The sequence below is a fragment of the Sphaerodactylus townsendi genome, linkage group LG05, assembly GCF_021028975.2.
Source record: "Sphaerodactylus townsendi isolate TG3544 linkage group LG05, MPM_Stown_v2.3, whole genome shotgun sequence".
Classification (NCBI taxonomy): Eukaryota; Metazoa; Chordata; class Lepidosauria; order Squamata; family Sphaerodactylidae; genus Sphaerodactylus; species Sphaerodactylus townsendi.
Window position 1 is genome coordinate 77,273,986 of NC_059429.1, and position 20,439 is coordinate 77,294,424.

Below are 20,439 nucleotides of genomic sequence, written 5' to 3' on the forward strand. Positions count from 1 at the left end.
TTTCAAGCTTTTGGCTTTTTCCATGGCCCAATTCCCACCACCCATATAAGGAAATGAAAAATAATGAGGCTAGTGATTGGACTTCAAATTTTAACTCTCTCCCGTTCAATTTACCTTGTCTGGTGACCTAGTGGGCTTCGAGGGCGGTTTTGATGTGCTGGCAAAAAAGACCCTTTTTGCTGGGTTGCTGTTAAAGGAGCAGTCTCCTGTTGCCCTGTTCCTGCCCCACGGCTGGTTTCCTAGCAAGGCCTAAAGGGTCTTAATTGTCTAGACTTTGGTTTGGTTTCCCAGTTTGTTTAAAGTTGTTAAAGTTGTTTTTGTATTTTTAGACCCTTGTTTGTGTGGATGCTGTGCGGGAGGTTTTTCCAGAGCTCCTTTTCTTGGGCATTATTTGGAGGGGCTTCCTTGGCCTCTTTTTTCTTTAAAATGCTTCTCTTCTGGCACAGGACAGGGGGGATGACAGATCAGAAATCCTTCTGAGGCCTGATAAACTTGTTGGTTGTATTAGCTTGTTTGTGAGGTACTTCCTGTGACTTTGCAGTTTAATTGGTTGGTTGCACAGTTTTGGGTGGATGTTTTGGTATTTTCTTGTGGGTTTGGTGAAGTTTGGGTGAGGGCTCAATTCTGTGAGAATCCAGTTTTCCTCTATTTTGGGTGTTCATACAATTGTCCCTGCAACTTCACCAAACTTGGGAGTTATTTTCAGGAAGGTCACTAGCAGCTGAGCAGCAAATTTGGTGCCTCTACCTTGAAAAACAGCCCCTCCCCCAAAAGCCCCCCAGAAGTCTCCAACTGAATGCAATTGGAGCAAAGCAATTATCCAGCCTCCATTAAAGTCTATGGTAGGAACTTCTTTCCCTGCCAATACTCAACTGTGACAGTGGCCTATGGAGTCTATGGAGATTTGAGGAGAGGGGGGAGCTCCAGGGAGCTGTTTTTCAAAGTTGATGCTCCAAATTTGCAGCTTAGCTGCAGGTGACTTTCCTTAGAAGAACCTCCAAGTTTAGTGAAGTTTGGCACAGGGGACCCAATTTTATGGGCTCCCAAAAAGAATGCCCCATCTTCCATTGGAGTTTTCGTTGTTTCCAATTGAAGATGGCATACCCCCCTTTAGGGGCCCATACAGTTGTACCTCATGAACCAAACTTCATTAAACTTGGGGGTTCTTTTAAGAAAGGTCACCTGTCTTTCTGCAGCTATGCTGCAAATTTGATGCCTCTACTTTAAAAAAAAGAGCCCCTCCCCTGAGCCTTGAAAAAATTCCCCATAGACTTTAATAGAGCCAAAAAAATTCAGGTTTCCACAAAAAAAAATCCTCCTCCTCCACCACCACCACACACCCCCGCAACTCATTTGCCAGTATTGGTATTCAACTTGGGTCCAATAAACATGAATCTGAAATATACAGAAAAAATACAGAAAAAAATGGTGCACAGCCCCATACCCTTTCAACAAAAAGAACTAGGTAGAATTGTAACTTCAGCTGCCATGTGCTGGACCATCTTTGTTTCAGAATGCTCCGCTTGGATCCTAGTGCCCAACTAATATAACTAATTAGCAGTGGCGTAGCACCAAGGGGAGAGGTGCGACATACTGGGTGTGCATCGGTGTGGGGGCATAAAGGGGGTGTTACAGGGCGGACGTTGGGGGGGGGGGCGGTGCAGGGCGCATTTGTGCCCCGGTCGCAGTTCCCCCTCACTCCAGCCCTGCTAGTTAGAGAATATTATTAGAGAATATTGATTTGCCTTTCCAGTCTGGGTATACAGCTGGACCACAATGATACTGAGTTTCAATAGAAGAAGAAGAAGAAGAGTTTGGATTTATATCCCCCCTTTCTCTCCTGCAGGAGACTCAAAGGGGCTGACAATCTCCTTGCCCTTCCCCCCTCACAACAAACACCCTGTGAGATGGGTGGGGCTCTTATCGAGTGCAGCATCATTGTGTGAGCTCTTGAGCACAAAGTGTTCTGTAGAATTGTCCTCACTATCACCCTTTTTCTAATGGAAAGCTGTTTTCTCTGCAAAACATAGGCACGTGTCATTACTGAGGGAAAAAACAAAGTTTCCACCCCCACATATAACAGTGTTTTTAGTACAAAACACTTGTTCCAAATGGCAGAACACCTATCACAAATCAAGTAATTGTACTCATCACAAAAATAATCAGTCTGTCAATAATCCAGTCTAGGAATATGATAACATGTGGCTGATATATTCTGCAGTATTTTCACTGTTATCTAGTAAATTATTTGCGTATTTAAAAAGCCTTCTGGAAGCAGTATTCTCCATGAATTTGTCAAGTCGCATTCTAATGCTCCTGTGAGGTAGGTTAGGCTGAGAACATGTGACTGGCCAGAGGTTACACAACCAGCTTCCACAACAGGACTGGGATTTGAACCTGAGTATCCAGGAAGCAGTTTGTTCTAGCCACTATACCACATTCGTTCCAACGAAAAAAACCTATAACAAATTCACAAAAGAGACAGAACCCAGGTAAAGGAATATCTGCATCCAACAATTTTGTGCTGATATAGAAAACCTCCTTTCATCTTGGATTGTTTATTATTTAAATATTCACTTCTTGTATATCTTTTAGTAAACCACAGTATTATTGATTGATTGATTGATTGATTGATTGATTGATTGATTGATTGATTGATTGATTGATTGATTGTTCCACTTATATACCGCCCTCCCCTGGAGGGCTCAGGGCGGTTCACAACATTAACAGCAAACAAGTGGATAGATAAAAACATGCAAAATTACAATTAAAATACAGCGCTCAGATTATCGCAACCAGTTAAATACAGATGGCGTCCGACTACTAAACTCCTCTAAGAGGGGAACAGCGGGCCTTAGTTGTTGTTAACGGGCACGGATATCAGCAGCTGGCCTCCCCAAAGGCCCGGTGGAATAGCTCAGTCTTGCAGGCCCTGCAGAATTCACACAGAATTACCACATTAAAAATTATAATGATGAGGGGGGATTGCTGTGCGACCTCTTACTCACAAAAGCTGGAATAAGTTGTGTGAGTCTTTAAGGTATCACTGGAACCTGTTTTGTTCATTTTTGTTTCTGTGAATCGTGCTCAATTTTACTAATTTGTCTTTTTAGCAATTTAATATAGTTTGCAATGATGTTAAAGATTGCCAATACTTCAGACTTAGTGTGTACAAAAGAACTTGAGCTTTGTCAATGGCCTGTGATCCCTATCTTTCTTGCAGCCAATGACTAAGTTCTTCAAAAAATACCATGAGGTGTTTTCCGCACTGCATAATTTCACCGGTAGAACTGGGATCATAAATTCTGGGGTAATTTTATCCTGGCTCCTCCCTTTGCATGGCTGCGCGTTTCCATGAAGGCATCAATTTAAGACTGAGGTGAAATATTAACATTTCTTTTGCCGAGCCTGGGACTTCTGTATTCACATTGCAAGTGTCCCACATTTTGATTGGGTGTTGTTTTTGAGTGGCAGCTGAAAGCTGCTAGCTGAAAGCCTCTTATGCCCGGTGTCCCATTTTCTGATTGGCTGTTGTTTTGTAATGGCAGCTTGAATGAACGTCAGGCGGGGAGATCAGGCAGCTGGCAGGAAAAATAAACCGGATCTGCTCCTGATTGGTTTTTGAATGGTAGCAAGCTTTAGTAGGCTCACCACAGGATTTTTTTGGGGGGGAAAACCCTCCAATTTGGCGATTTTTGAAAATCTCAGGATAAGGGAAATATCACAGGGCAACCCCAGAGCAGACACGATTTAGGATCGGGAACCATGCAAAAATCCTGCACAAACCAGGATATTTCACTTGCCCATCCCAGAATATTTTGATTGTGTGGAAAACACCTGAAAAAGCCATTTAAGTAACCTAAGAAAATGAACAGAGGGGTTTCTAGAGTGCCAATGATTCATAACATTTGCACAGTTGTTCTTGTTACTTACCTCCATTTTTTTTTCAAAATTATGCAAGTCCATCTCATAGGAAAATTTCTCCTGCTATCACCACAGCCTCACTTGTATTTTGAACACAATCTATGGTTTTGTTTGCCGATTTTTGGTGGAATTAACTCACCAAGGAGAAAATTCACCACTGCTTAACCAAAGCTAGAGCTATATAGTTATCCCTTCCACATCATGACATTCTCCATCATGGTTTTGATATAATGTGTGTCAGCATAAGAAATTAAATGGGAATTTTGTGGGAGTTTTGCAGAAGCCACAGATGACACACAAAAGCCAGCAGATGACACACAAAAGGTTTAGAAACTCAGAAATGCATGGTATCTATTCTATTATATTTACATTTATTATCTGCCCTATTCCATAGTCTCAGAGAGGGTATATGTATAGTATTGTATAATATCAACATATTTTTATCTTTTAATGCCATAAATGTACACAATTTCTTTTTAAAAGTTAAAAGAAAAGAAAAAGAAAAAATTCGGACTCATTCTCTAGTACAAATTTTTTTTACACAGATTTCCAAATTGCAGGGGGTGTCATGCCCTTAACGCCAACGATGTGGAAAGGATAACTGTATTTCATTGTCAATAATTGCTCCAATACTTACTCCATATTATGATGATCTGACATTTTTTAACTACCATGATTGTGCTTTAGGGCACGGCAACCTTTGAAAACCTGGAGCCATGCTACCATTCTATTTTGGCCTTGCCTTCTGTAAGTGGGATCTATTTCAAACAATACACAGACATGTTCTGGGATTCTGAAATCAAGATTCCATTCACATTGCTGCATTCTGGACAAAACCAGCACAGTCATTTTTTTCTACTGAGCAGAGTCATCCTCTAATCTAGGCCAGTTGCTTATAATATCCTGAATTAGGGCTCTGCATGCGGATAAAACCAAACTGAAAATAACCTCCCTCACAAAGTGTTTTGACACCCCAGTGATTCCGGCCGTGAAAGCCTTTGACAATACATTGTTTTGACATGTTTTTTTTCTTGAACCCCCCACCCCCGCTAGCTATCTGGATGAAGCCCAAAATCTTTTTTGGCTTTTCCCACAGCCTAGTACCATGGCCCTTTTATAAAAATCCTTTTAAAAATTGAAGCCCAATCACAAGGATAACTGGATGTCCATAGAACTGAATGGCCCACCAAAACTTCACCAAACTTGGGAGTTCTTCTGAGGAGAGTCAACCCTAGGGCCCACCTGGGTTGAGTTGCCAGATCCCCCCCCCCCCCGGCCTTGGGTTAAGTCATCAGATCCCCGCCGGCCACCTGTGGGGGATAGGGGTGGTAGCATCATCAGATCCAGGTTTGGAAACTCCTGGAGATTTGGGGATTGAGCCTGGGGAGGACAAGACCTCAGAGAGGTGTACAGTGTCATAAAGTCCACCCTCCCAAGCATTCATTTTCTCCAGGGGAACTGATTTATGTAGTCCAGAGATGAGCTGTAATTCTGGAGGATCCCCTGGTCCCACTCTGGACTCACCCAGAAGATCCCCAGGTCCCCCCAGTTAGGTGGGAGGTGTCTTTGATGTTCGCCCATTAAAAGAAGAAGAGGATGAGGAGGAGTTTGGATTTCTATCCCGCCTTTCTCTCCTGTAAGGAAACTCAAGGCAGCTTTCAAACTTCTTCTCCTCTCTCCACAACAAACACCTTGTGAGGTGGGTGGGACTGAAAGATTTCTGAGACAACTGAACTGTGACTGGCCCAAGGTCACCCAGCAGGCTTCATGTGGAGGAACAAGAAAACGAATCTATTTCACCAGGTAACAGTTCACTACTCATGTGGAGGAGTGCAGAATCAAACCCGGTTCTCCAGATTAGAGTCCAGATTCAAGAAACAAGTGGCCTAATGGGATCACCTTTATGATAAAACATGATAATGTAAAGGTCGATTAACATTTTCCGAAGAGCAGTGTTCATCAGTGTATCTCTAATTGTCAACCTGAAAAAGTTAGCACTCCCTATCTACTCTTCCCACTCTTCTGTCTAGAATACCTTATCTGTACTTCATCATTTTCTCCAGGAAGTTCAAAAATAATGATCATCCTATATTGGAGACACACAGTGAATGAGACAGAAACTATCAGTCACGGTAAACCAAACACCTAATAGTTGATGGCTTATGAACTGTATATCTGAAATGAGACTTGAAAGCCAGCATAGCATAATGGTTACCGTATGTCAGATTAGGATCAGGAACACCCTAGACTGAATCTTCCCTCTTCCAAGGGAGCATGCTGATTTGAATGACCTTGGGCCAGACTCACACTCACAGTCCAATCTCCCTCACAGGTCATTGTTGTGGGAATAAAATGGAAAAGAGGGGCAATATTTTAAATCACGTTGAGTCCCTTAGGAAAGAAAAGCAGGATATAAATATCAAAATAAACAAAATAAATCAATAGAGTCCAGTGGTATTTCAGGCATAATTGAGCTAAACAAATTTAAATCACCAAAAGACTTGGCCAAATTAAATAAAATTATTGAGTAGGTGTTAATAGCAGGAGGTTTTTTTTACACAATCACATAATTTGAGATATTAACAAAAATTTACTGCAACCAATTATAAGTAGGAGGTCTCTGATGTCCTCAACTGTGATTCCCCAGCAGCAAGTAGGAAAATGGGTAGACTGGCTGTGTGTGGCAGAATCACAGAGTAAAATCTCAGTTGTCTTGATGGCTCCGACTGGGCAAAATGGAGGCATATAATATATTATAATAAATAATATATTATAATGGAGGCATATAATAAATAATATATTATAATGGAGGCATATAATATATTATATTAAATAATAAACATTATGGAGAAATAACCCTTGAAGGAATAGATAAATCCAAACAGAGTTTGAGTTGGAATAACAACTCCAAGTAACCTTTTTTTCTGCTTTCAGATCCCTGGAACTACAGACAATTCAACTAGTTCTAAAGCAAAATCCATCTGGGCAAAAGCTCTGAGGTCTGACCAAGTCTGCGCTCCCTTCCTATAGATCACAGGAGGAATGCATATGGCATGCTTGTAAAAATGACTTTTGAGCTGTGCATTGTACTTTTTCTTTAGCCTCTTACCTCCACCATTCTTTTGACACAAATATGGAAAACGCCAGACGTTCCCCAGCCCCACAGAGTAGCCAATCTGAGCCAGAATGTACTCTATCTTGTTATTCCATGCTGGCCTCTCCTCGTCAGCTCCCTCTCCATCCTGCTGTTTGTTCCAGTTCTCGGCAGCTACGTTTAAGACACTGTGCCTGTAGTCCACAGGCTCTTGATGGGCCAATAAATCTGCCACTGATTCTGTGACAGGCTCATTACTGTGTTCCCTCTGTGTCACTTTGCTGTTTTTAGGCATCGAGATGATCAGGTTCAGCTACTCCTGCCCCAGGAGAGGATTTGTGGGTTATCTGAAAAGGCTTTGGAGACAAATTCTCAGATCCTGGTCATCTGTAGGACCTGCAAAACAAAGCAAAATGAAATTAAATCATAAAACCCATTTTTTCTTGCTGTTAACCAAGAACATGATATATATTGTTCTACAATCGCATTACGTAACTGCAGAAACTGATACAGCCTGCAGAACTCAGTGCCCTGAGAAACTCAGCCTTTGTTATTTTGAAAAAGAGCAAGTTTCTAGTTCTTAAGGCTTGAAAGTATGTTGGCAATTTCTTAAAAATATTGGAATCTGCCAGGTGGAGGGGACCCAGTCAGGAAGTTTGCAGTTTTTCCTTGATACTCAATTTATTATTACAATTTATTATTACATTTTTCCTCCAAGGAGCTTATGGTCCTCCCTTCCTCCAACTAATTTTCACAATTCTGTGAAATAGAACAGATCAAGTCAAGTCCAATAGCACCTTAGAGACCAACAATATTTTTGAGAATGAAAACTTTGTTATGTGTCATGTGCTACCGGAATCAAATCTCGCTTTTCCATTGTAGACCAGCATGGCTGCCCTCTGAAATTACCTGTAAAGTACGTTATGCTGAATGCAAATGACTGGCCAAAGGTCACACAGTGAGCATGGCCAAGTGAGAACTAGAACCTGGAAATCCCCTGGTCTCAGTATATATACTGACGCTGCGTAGCTTTCGGTATATCCAGTTTTTAAAAAGCTCTCTTAAATGACCCAATTCACTTCTTAACTGCTATTTCTTCTCCTCATTGTATTGGATGTATGGGTTGGCAATGACCTGCTCCTAAAGCTTTCTCTCCATCTGTCTTCAAGTTCAGTGCCAGTAATATGTCAGGTGCTATTTAGCTTAAAATATTGTGGCACTACATAACCGGGCAGGCTTCAGTAGTTCTTATATGACAGCAGCAAGCCCCAAGGTTATCTCTTGGCTGCTGACATTATCGCAACAATTGGAATGACTAGGAGGAAGCCTCTAGTTAAATTGCCTGTGACAATTTTACAACAGATAGTATCTGCAAAAATATTTGGCACTACGTGTAGAGCAATTGATTTCCCTGCCTGTCCATTCAAAGGGCTTCTTGTTGTTTCACAGAGATCCCAGTCAATGCAAACCAGAGCAGCCCCACTGAATTCACTGAATCTCTGCCAGAGATTGGACTCTGAACAGTTTCCATATTTGCAGTGTATGACTTCCTTGAAAGTGTGGCAGTATGAAATAGTGAGAAGGAAGGTCTGTCAGAAGCATAGTTGCATTAAGAGTGATAACAGTGCTTGAATGTGACACTTTTTCTGTGGTGCATACGGATCAAGACAGGCAGTCCCATCCAGAAACCTGGTGGCAGGATGCAGCACCACAACAGCACTGCCCTACTGGGCTTTCTGGGGGTACAGGGAGGCAAAAAACAAACAAACACCCCACCACCAAAGAGCCCTCTATTGAGCTCAGTGGATTTACGCCAAAAGGGTGGCATAAGCCGGGGCAGTGGTGTAACCAAGGGGGGGGAGGGATCTGCCAGTGCATACATGCATCACTTCTGTGGTGTGCAATTTAGCCCCCTTAGAAAAAAGCATTCTAAGATATTTTACTGAAGTTACAATAAATATTATTTCTAAACCCAAGAAAGTCACATGTAAAGTTAAAATGTATCACTGTTTCTCTGACTGCTACAGATGATTAACAAATCAATCAAATGTTAATTTGTGCAAATCAATACACCAGTAACTATCTGGCTTTCTGAGAGAACAGAATTTTAATTTTAAAAAACTGAACAGTTATTGGCCATGACTATGAAAGATCATCAGTTATTATTACTAATTTCTGTTCTTGCAGAGACTTCTAATGGGAGAGAGATAGTATACTTGTGTGGCAAAATTTCTCACTGGGACACTCTTATCCTAGCTACATTATTAAATAATTCTAGGAAATTTTGGACAATAATATCTGGCAATTTGCATCTGAGTATTAACACCATATCTAGTATTCCTGCACATGTACTTATATACCACTGAAAGCTGACTTGGCAGCCTTCAATTCTGGTAGTTTGGAGATTTCCTGAAATAAATCTGATGTCCAGATGGTACAGAGATTAGTTCTCCTGGAGAAAATGGCTGATGAGACCCCAGTTCTCCTGGAAAAAAATGGCTGATGTGGAGGGTGGAATGTATGGCATTTACCCCAGTGAGATCCCTCTCATTCCTCAGATCCTGCCATTCCCAGACTTCGCCCCTCCAGCAATTTCCCAACCAAGAACTGGTAATGCAAAGGCTTTTCCTAATTTAAAAAAACCCCATATATATGTAAAGCTACATGAGGCTGGGTCTCTAAGCAAAATCAGAGTTAGCAGAGCAGGGCTTATTAAATATTGAGCCATTGTATCTCTTGGGACAACATACCATGAATCAAACAAATAATCCCACAATTTCCTAACCAGTTCAAATACTGACAAGTGATACCATTAGCATGGGAATAATCTCTGATGACTCCATTTATCTTCAAATATAAATTTGGAATCCATCATTTTCTTCAATGCCCATACGTCTGTTGTCAAAGGTCCTCCCATTGATATAAGATGCTCTGGGGCTGAAGTAAGAACATCACAAGATAGTGGAGATTGTGGGGAATTCATGGAACAAAATGGTGCAATCCAACCTACTGATATATAGCCAGAATATACATGGATAAGAATTTTAATAAACCAACAGGAAGAAAAGTTGATTCATTTGAAATATGGCATTGGAGATGGCTTTTAAGGATACCACAGATCACACCCCACCCCCACCTCGAAATAAGCAGTTTCTAGAACAGATCAAAGCTTCAGCTAAAAGGGGTAAACTGAGACCATTGTACTTTGGTTACATTATGAGAAGACGAGACTAACTGGAAAGACAATACTGCTGGAAAAAGTTGAAGACAGTAGGAAAAAAGGAAGATTGACTCAATAAAGGAGACCACATGCTTCAGTATGCAAGATCTGAGCAATATTGTTAATGATAGGATACTTGGGGGGCATTGATTCATAGGGTTATCTGCCAGAAGTAACTTGGCAGCACATCACACACACATACACAATTTCAACTTTGAGTGACAGAATAGTTGTATAAGTTAACATCTGGACATGTTGACAGTAACATGACGCACTATGTCTTACAGCTGATGTTAAAGCTAGCCCCTGTTAATAATTTTTGATCTTCTTCTATAGCTACTAAATTGTTTAAAAGACTTTTATGTAATGGACCTGGCTATGGCCCATTGTAGCATTCCTTGGTACAATACGAAGTGACAGAGTGTTAGCTGCTATATCACAATAATCATTTATAAATTCCTCAGAAAGAGTTTATCAGAATTGGCACAGTTAATACTTGCTTTATTGCTCCCATTCATAACCTACTTGTTCTCCAAGGAGTTCTATGTGGAATCTGCACCTTTCATAATCAAAATAAACATAGGAAGTAGACTTGAATGAGGTTTTTCAGTGAACTTCACATCTGACCTGGAATTGAATTCAGTTTTCTCTGGTCTAACAATGCAATCTGGGGGATGGGGTCAAGAATGGTCCAACAATGGGATGTTGCACCAGTCCAGTCAAGTGCCTTTGGGGATGGGGTTTATTTTGTTGGTACCACAGACTCTGTCCCCTTTGTCCTTGCTGTTGGAACATCAGTCCCTTTAACTCATGCCTGGTGCTGCAGTTGAGCAACACTTGATGGTGTGTTCTGCTTGCCATCCTCTCAAGGAGGGGTTGCACTCATTTGAAACAGAGGTTAGGGGTTGCCAGTGGGGGTCACACCTGTGGTTGTTGGGAAGCTGTTGTTCCCCCAAGCCTTCAACTCCATTTCCATTGGGTAATGTGCATTGCCGCAGGGATCAGGGAAAACTGCACATCTATCTCATCCCTTCCACCTGGGCAACAGAGACTCATGTCCCCATGCTGGCAGAGATGGAGGCACTGGCTGCATGTTGGCTTCACAGCTATCATTGCCATGTGGTGCTGCTGAGCACCAGAGGCACCTGAGCTACCAGAGCTCCTGAATCTGGTTGAGAATGTGGATGAGTGTGAAGGTGGTTTTGGGGTGCATTGCTCAGCTCACTAATATTTTACATTAGAGGGGACTCCAACCAAGAGTGATATAGTGATATAGAAAGAAATATAGTGAAGGAAACCTGTAGTCCAAGTCCATATGAGCAAATGCAAAAAGATGAGCTGCCAGAATTGAGTCCTGGTTATGCTACCCTAAGACAATACCAAAGATTGCATTTACTGCTTCACTTTTTGTGGATTGAAACTGCAGAGGCCTCATTTAGTAGTTTATTTTCTTTTACTTTGTGTGAGTCAACTCAACAATTGTCATTTCTTACCTATCTTTATCTGTGATCTGCTTTCATGTGCTTTGTAATGAGAACTGCTTCTATCAAGGTGACACTTCAGTTATCCTGAATTACTGTGATCTGAGAAAGATGACAATGCTACATGGTACAAAACCTTCATTTCCAATAATAGAAGTGAAATAAGGTTCCTGCCTCGTACAAACAATCAACATTTTTAAGCCAGTACCAAAAACATATGATTGGGGTGAGATCATTAGGTACCTGGACACAAAATCCAATGGCCTTATTTTTATTAACACTCTTGCCTTTTAATATGTACTGTGATCTAGGGAACAGAAAAGCTCTTCTTGACCCTGTGATAATCATACTCCAGAATGTGAGATTTTATGAGGCTCAGCAAAGGACACAGTTTTCAGAGATAGAATATCCTGCAGTGACTGCCATAAGGTGCAAAAGGACAGTATGACTGGCACACTGTAACCAAAGTAGACCTTATTGTACTTTTTGTTTTAATCTGGGAAACTACTTAAATTGATAGGATATATCATTCTTGGGCACTAGCCACAGAACTGACATGTATCTTAGCAACAGGCAACTTAAAATAGCATTTCTAATAGAAGCAGGAACTGGACTGGTGAACTGTGAGTTCTCAAAAAGAGGAAAATAATGAGGTGAGGAAGCAAAACAGTCCAAAATATCTCTCTGCTAAGCATTTTTATTCCCTTGTGAGCCTTTTTAAAGCTACCAGCAAATCGTTTGCATTTCAAGAAGCTTGCAATTACTGTCTGAGTTGGATTTCACAAACATTACCAGAAATACTGTGTCTCTCAGCAGTGCTCACACAGGCACATTTTAACTTCCATATGAACTCCCAATGATGTATGATGATCATCCAGTCCATTTTAAATCTGAAGAAAGTATTTCAGTAATATACAGAACTTCCCAGTGAAGACCCAGAACATTAATTTTTTTAGCCTAGAATTGTCGCATCGACACCAGCTTTCCAACATTTCAGGCAGGTCCTTTCCAGACAACTGCCTGACTTATTTTATTCCACAATTTCTGCAGTTGCTCAGTCAATATGTTTGATTCTATGAGTTGTTTATTTACAAAATGTATACCCCGCCTTTCTCCCTTCATCATGGCTACTAAGTTGGCCACCAATTTGGCCAGTTAAGGTTGCACCAGTGAAATGAAAACAGAATGAGGCCCATAGTAAACAAACAGGATCCTGAGACCTCATGAGAAGGGGCTGCTATCCTTGGTGCTGATCTTTCCTTCTACCACTGCATATAATGTATGTAAACTGCCATCAAGTTCCAGCAACTTATAGCAATCCCTTACAGGGTTTTCAAGGCAAGTGAGACGCAGAGATGGTTTACCATTGCATTCCTCTACAGAGTCTTCCTTGGAGGTCTCCCTTCCAAGTACCAACTCAGCATCTGAGGAGATTGGGCTATACTATACCATTCCACATCCCCCTGCATATAATGGCAACATATAAGAACAATCTCTGCTTAAGGTTCATATTCTGCTTCAATAGGTTGGCTCTAGATGGTTGCACATCATACGATTTCCTTTACCATCTACCATGCAATTTCTTTTATCATGGAAACTGGATTCTTCAATTCATCACTAACTTAATTTTTAAACTTGAAAGGGGCCTACCAGTGTGAATGTGAATGTGAATGCTCTTTGTCATTTACAAAGACTTGTGAACTTAAATCTTCCTTGAACTTCCTGGGAGGCTTTTCACAGACTTCAACGGATATGTGAATGAGCAACAGGGAAGCCTAGAGCCAACTTTCTTTTGGGAGTTCATCAGCACCTGCTTCAAAGAAGCAGTTTGTTCTGAGTCTAATCTCAGAAGTTAAATTACCCTAGAAAGACTCTGCTGGTTTTTCCAATCACCATGGTCACCATGCTGTTTTGTAGTCATTTGAACACAGATATCACAAACTGTACCTCTTGCATTTCATGACCTTTTTGACCTCACTAGTTACATTTCTTCTCCATGCCCATGCATAGGTTCTTCATGAGCTTCAGGTCATGCCATCTTATGCCACAATAAATCTGCTGGTCCTCAAGCTGCACAAGACTCTCTTTTGCTTTTAGTATACATTATTATAATTTGATTGTCAAGGTACACAATCAACTGCTGTTAAAATTCAACCCTACATGATGGTCCAGTATTACAGCTTTCATATATATTGATGAGGGGCTGAAATAGAGAGACAGGTACTTGTTTAACCTGAGATTTTAATAGTTCATAGTAGACCTGAGATTTTAATAGTTCATAACTACTGCACTGTAAAATCTCTTCCAAATATGCCCTGTGTTCTTCCTGTAACCCTGGAAAATGTGCCTATTTATAGTTACTCTAATGTCAAAAGCAATGCTGAGGGATCTAAACACAGGTAGCTTCAGGGTCCCATGAGATTAATCACAAAACATGTTCATCATGTATTGAATACGCAGCAGGATTAAGATCCTGTGGATCACAATCCACTATACATAACTCCATTGACTGAGCTGGCTTCTTAAAATTTTATGCCTAATAAAGGTTTTGGATTTGGATTTGGATTTGGCTTCTTAAAATCTTCTTGTGCCAGTGGTGTTTCCTGGCTTCTTGTGCCAGTGGTGTTTCCTGACCTCTATGTTTTGCATATCCATATCGTGACTTTTGGTTTTCAAGAGTCATCAGCAATATGTATTTTTCATGGCATTTCACGAGTATTATACAGATTTTTGAAAAAAATGTTTTTATCTGCCTCTACAAAACTATTGAGATATATAGATACAAACGTGTCATGATCACAATTGACCTAATGTCTTTTCTTGGAAAGCAAAATAGATTAATCTGATTCACTTCCCAACATACCAGGCAAAACCCCAAACTTAACCCCCCCCCCAGTATCAGATTACCACAGAGAGATACTTCAGTATGATGAGTAATCTGGAGTAGGAACAGGACAGGACATTTGGTCTGTCTGAAATCCTTTCCCTCTTTCTCAATAGGTGACCTGTGATGTGTACAGCTTTACATGCAGATATTTTAATTCCTGAATTGCAACCCCTTTGTTTACACAGCAGAACAGATAAATGTGGGGAAAACTATTTCTGTATTCCTTTCAACTGCCTTGTGTGATGGTGCTACACAATATCTGGTGATGGTGGCTGTTATTGGTACAGGAGTGCTGTTCCAAGATGGTATACCAAAACAGCATTCTGGGTCAGTTTGCAATGTCAGGTGAATCCTATTTACAATAGTGTTGCTCTAATGACTCTATATTTGATCAGTTCCCCACCTGTTGATTCTGATGAGGAGCTGGAGGTAACTCAGAGGGCTAGAACAGTAGGAATGCGAACAGTCTGCATGCTGTGAGGTGCAAAGATAGCACAGGATTCTCTTCCATCAACCTGTCCCACTAAGCTGCAGGAAGAATTAATCCTGATTCAAAGAGCACAAAAGATGCAAAAAAAAGTTCCTGACTGGATATTGTCAGAACTCAATATATTCTATCATACTAAGATTGCCTCTTCAAATGCAGAAATTGGGAGTCACTTTGAGCAGGCTAATAAGCTGAAGTTTAATCCTGAACAAGACAGAAGTGCTATTGACGAGTGAAATGTCTGACCTGGGATTTAAGGTGCCACCTGTTTTGGAGTTGTACTCCCCTTGAAGAAACAGGACTACATTCTGGGGGGTGCTCTTTGACCTAGGCCTAGTGCTCCATAAGCAGGTAGCAGCTGTGGCCAGAAGTACCTTTTACCAGCTTTGACTGGTTAGCAAGCTGCAGCCTTTCCTGGTCAGAAAAGATCTGGCCAGTGTGGTGCATGCTCTGGTTACATCTAGATTAGATGACTGCAATGTGTTCTACATAGGGCTGTCCTTGAGAAGCGTTCAGAAACTTCAGCCGATGCAGAATTCTGCTGCTAGGATTTTGACTGGAGTGAATTGACTAGAGTCCATATCACTCTAGCCTTGGCTATCTGCATTGGCTCCCACTTTGCTTCTGGACACAATTCAAGGTGCTGGTCTTGACATTCAAAGCCCTTTATGGTTTGGGACCAACATACCTGAAGGACCACCTACTTCCTTATGAACCCATTTGACCACTATAGTCATCTTAGGAGGCCATGCTTCAGGCAATGTCATCTTCTGATATTAAGTGGGCGGCAACCCAGGAGGGGGTGTTCTCAGTTGTGATACCAGAACTTTGGGATTCTCTTCTCAGGGAGATTCACATGCCCCCTTTGGTTGACTTCTTCCATCAGTGGTAAAAACTTATTTGTTCTGTTTGGCATTCTCTCAGTGATCCCTCCTTCTGTACTGGTGTTCAAATTATTGTGTTAATATCTTTATGTATTTTCAGCTGTGTTTCATGATGTGTATATGTGTATTTTGGGGGTCTTCATTTTGATGGTCTTAAAAGGTGGCTTTATTAAGGTGTTTTAATTTGTTAGCCACCTTGGTGACCTTTGGGGGGCAGAAAAGCAGGACATAAATTTTATAAAATAAAGAAGTTTTGAGTTCTGAAGCCTATTTATATGGCTTTGGAAGACATCCAGCGTGGTTCAGTGGTTAATGTTATGCATCAGGAATTGAACAAAATGTTCAGACTCCCACTCATCTATGAAACTCGCTGGATGACCTTGGGCCAATCACTCTCTCAGCCTAACCTACTTCATAGGCTTCTTCTGAGGATAAAAAGTAGGATGAGAGAGTCATGTACACTGGCCAGAGTTTCCTGGAGGTAGCAGACATGGATAAATAGATAGCAAACAGGCAGTCCATAGTAAAATCTCTAAATCCAGGAAGGAACCATAGGTTTCAATTAGTCATGGGGTGGCCAATGTAGATGTAATTGTTTGCTGTTTGTTGTGATATGGAATAAACTATGCAGAATAAGTGTTTATGTGACCAAAGAATAACTGAGTCTACTTTGGGACAGAAATATGGTCCCATTGATACTGTCCTTCCTGTGGCACTTGGTCCTTTTCTACTTTCACATTATTTTGACATATGGTATTTGACTGGATGACTTTTGGTTTTGAACAAATAAACATGCCTGATAAGTACAGAATTTTATTTTATTTATAACACAGAATACGCAAAGCTCTGGACATGAACTGTCTCGGGGGCCATCTTTCACAGGAGAATGATTGCAGGTCAATAGTTGCTGGCCTTCTGCCAGGGAGATGTTAGCTCAAATTCACTATGAATTCAGTGACTGTCCTTGAGATAATCTCAATCCTGCCACCCCAATTCCCTATCTGTAACACATTAATAATAGTCACTTGCCATATGGGTTTGTTGTGAATGCTGTAAAAATTATAAAAGAGTTACAGAAATGTATTAATATTTGTATATATAACAATATATAACAAATTGTACACTTGCACTGGAAACAGAGGAGTCAAGACACCAATACATTATATCAAGTGTTATGTAGCCAATTAACAGAATAACATATAGAAGTCCAGCCAGGAGGGACAGGGAGTTAATGTAATTTAAAAAACATCTGAACTTTCTAACCCGCAATTAAATGTTTTCATAACAGTCTCTCTCTTCTTCCCTCTATCCCCTTTCTTTTTTTAAGACCAGCCTAAAACTTTGCAACATTATTAGCCAAAAAGTAAATAAAAAAAGACTATTAATTTGGTACAGTCTATTTTCATTTCTTGATTGGTGAAATAACAATGAACACTAGCTGTAACTATATAACTCTTTTTTGAAGCCTTGAAAGTCACTAATCATATGACTTCCTTAATGCTATGAATACATTCACAAGACGATATTTTTCTACTTGGAGCCAGAGGAGAGAATAGTAATCTATTATAAGAACACAATCCCCATCTCCCTCCAGAGAACAGCAGCCAGGGACTATGCTTTTAAAAAAGAACTACTCAGTCACATAAGGCAGCATCACCATTATAAAATAAATCCAAAGATGTGCTCCTGGATATAATCGCCTCCTCTCCCTATTCCACCATATGCTGAGTTAGGCTCTCAGGTCCAAAAACTGCTGTCATTGAAATAACCAGAGAAAGGAAATGGTTCTGTGAGCGGTAAAAGCAGTGCAGAGGCAGAAAGGTGCAGCTGCAAGGCCCAGAGCCACTGGAAGGAGAAAGGAAGCCTCCACATTTAGAGGCAATCATCCTGTAAATCCCAGTGCTAGTAGGAATCAGGGGATGGTCTTGACCTCCATGTCCTATTTGTTGGCCATCCAGGACCACTGGTTGGCTGCTGTGTGAAACAGGATGCTGGATTAGATGGATCACTGGTCTGATCCAGCAGGGCTCTTCTTGTGTTCTTTCCTGAGGTTCCCCTTGAGAAAGGGAGGGATGGGAAGGACAGATGGAGAAGCAGCTCTGACTAAATAATTTCAATGGCTACCTGGCATTACTTTTCATGCTTAATAACGTTGATGGCACTTTTAATAGCCTTCCCATTTTAAATGTATCCCCTTGCTCCCCCTTTTTTGTGGTTGCTCTGGGACACGCAATCACTACAAATCACAGTCACACAATCCATAGTTAGTGTTAGAAACCCATGTTTTTCTACAACCAGCAAACTATCTGGTGGTCCATATTGACTCTTGGCATCATCACAGAATGGTAGTGCTGGAGGAAGGGCATCTTAAGTCATGTTCCCTTGAGAACATCAATATGAATAAAGATGTTCTTCTAAAAGGATGTAATTTTAGCTACAAAGCCACAGTTCCAGAGCACACCTTACCATAACGTAGATATTACATGTGTGTGCACCAAATGCTATTCTAATTTATAGTGGGATTTTCAAGAGAATTCGGTGCCATTTGTCCAGAGAATATCATATCATGCTAGCCTAACTACCAAGTAATCCTAGGTGGAAGCCTCAGATATTTTAAATGTCTTGGAAGTAGTGAAAGAGGAGAAGAATTTTTTATATCCAGCTTTTCTCCATCTTTAAGGAGTCAAGTGGCTTATAATTGCCCTCCCTTCCCCACAACAGACACTTTGTGAGATAGGTGGGGTTGACAGAGTTCAGAGAAAACTGTGATTAAAACAAGGTCACCCAGCAGGCTTCCTGTGGAGGAGTGGGGAAACAAACCCAGTTCTCCAGATTGGAGTCCACTGCTCTTAGCAACTATACCATGCTAGGCAAGTGACAGGACCAACTAAAATGGGTGAGAAGGCTCCAAGAGGCCTACTCCTGGGATAAGGTAGCACCAAGGGAACTGTTAATCTAGGGCACCACATATCTATCTGAGATAAGAACATAATCATTAAGGGCATGCTAAGGGCTTCATCATGCCTTCTCCTCTGAAAGTCATATAAACCTAGACCCACACTAGAGTTTAAGTCTGGAAGTGCTACTGGAAATTCACACACCTGCCTCCAATTGAATGTATGCTAGGAGTAGAAGCCACAAACGCAAACTATTTCATATAGATAGATACGCTGCAGTCAAACAGCAGTCTACTTTGTCTATCCTGTACTTTTTGAAATAAAGTCATTCTGGACTTGTAAATGTCAAAGTCTTAGATGCATCAGCCAGGAATCGCGCAGCTCTTAATTTATAAGCTCTTTCAAATGAGTCAAGAGTACCAGGTTTATGTGAAAGAACTGCATCCTTCTTTCCCCTCGTAGGTGGGAGGAGGAGTCTATTTACATCAGAGGTAAAAATGGCCCTAGAACTGGACTCATGCCACAACTGAGTGTCAGACCATGATATATATTTATATATATAAAAGCAAAATATATCCTATCAATATTCCCTCTTCCACCCCTTTCTCAGTAGCCCATATCTGAGCCGAGCCCTACATGAGGTTTCTGGTGTGAACCGCCTTAGGGGAGGGGGGGGGGATTCTAGTTCCCGTGTTTAAATATTCATGAGGGTGGAGTGGTTTCTGCTTCCTTTCCCAATGTTACAATGAAGGTCACTCTTCTGCAGGGACGTGAAAGATCTTTCAGCTCTGTCAGCTGTACCCTCCAAGGAGAGCAAACAATGCATTCTAATTCAGCAGAGCCCGTTCCCTCTCTCCTTGCCCTGCCAAGCCTGGCTGGCTGCAAAGGCTTCGGTCCTCCGGTTCCGCATCGCTGGGTATTTTTAGGCTTCAGGTGATGCGCTCGCCTCTTTCCATTCTCCTTCTCCGCCCTCAGCCCACCCGCTCTCTCCTCCCAGGAGACGCGTGAGCCCTTTTCCCGCTCTCGCCTAGCAACCGCGGGAGCTTTTCCTTTCTTTTGCAAGCGATGGAAACAAGCAGGTCCTACCTGGGAAAGGGCGAGGGAGGGAACAGATGGAGGGCGAGGCAGGAAACGGAGCCGTTGCCGAGACGGAGCGTGACAGAGGCCGCCAGGGCGCCTTACCTTTGGGTGGACCAGCTGCTGATGTCGAGAGCCCCGTCGGTGTGCAGCGAAGGAACTCCTCGGGGGCGCTGGCAGGATGGGGCCCAGGAGCCCGCCGCCAAGGAAGCTGACCCGGGTAAATTGGCCTGCAAAGCTGCGCGCCGCAAGTCTCCCGCTGCTACGCTCGCCCCGGCGCTCTCGCCCACGACCCAGTTGCTCTGGCCTCCCTCCCCGCCGCTTCAGGGTCGGCTGTCTGCGACTGCAGGAGGGCTGAGAGCGGTCCGCTTCCAGCCCTCTCCGGTGCTCAGGTAGATCGGCCTCCCCGCGCCGGCTGGATCCCCGCAACTGTCAAGACAACATCCAGCGGATGCGTCGGAAGAGCATCACTCGGAGCGGCTCCTCTT

General features: G+C 41.9%; 1 protein-coding gene across 1 annotated transcript in view; it reads right to left on the bottom strand.

Annotated features, from left to right (window-relative positions):
* SLC6A17 (solute carrier family 6 member 17) overlaps window positions 1-20,192 on the bottom strand; it is a 45,615-nt gene extending 25,423 nt beyond the window's left edge. The window contains exons 1-2 of the mRNA XM_048498135.1: window positions 20,057-20,192; window positions 7,034-7,414 (exon numbers count right to left, since the gene is read on the bottom strand). Coding sequence (XP_048354092.1) covers window positions 7,034-7,313 — 280 coding nt within the window. The 5' untranslated portion in view covers window positions 7,314-7,414; window positions 20,057-20,192. The remainder of the gene's footprint in view (window positions 1-7,033; window positions 7,415-20,056) is intronic.
* Between the last annotated feature and the right edge of the window lie 247 nt (window positions 20,193-20,439).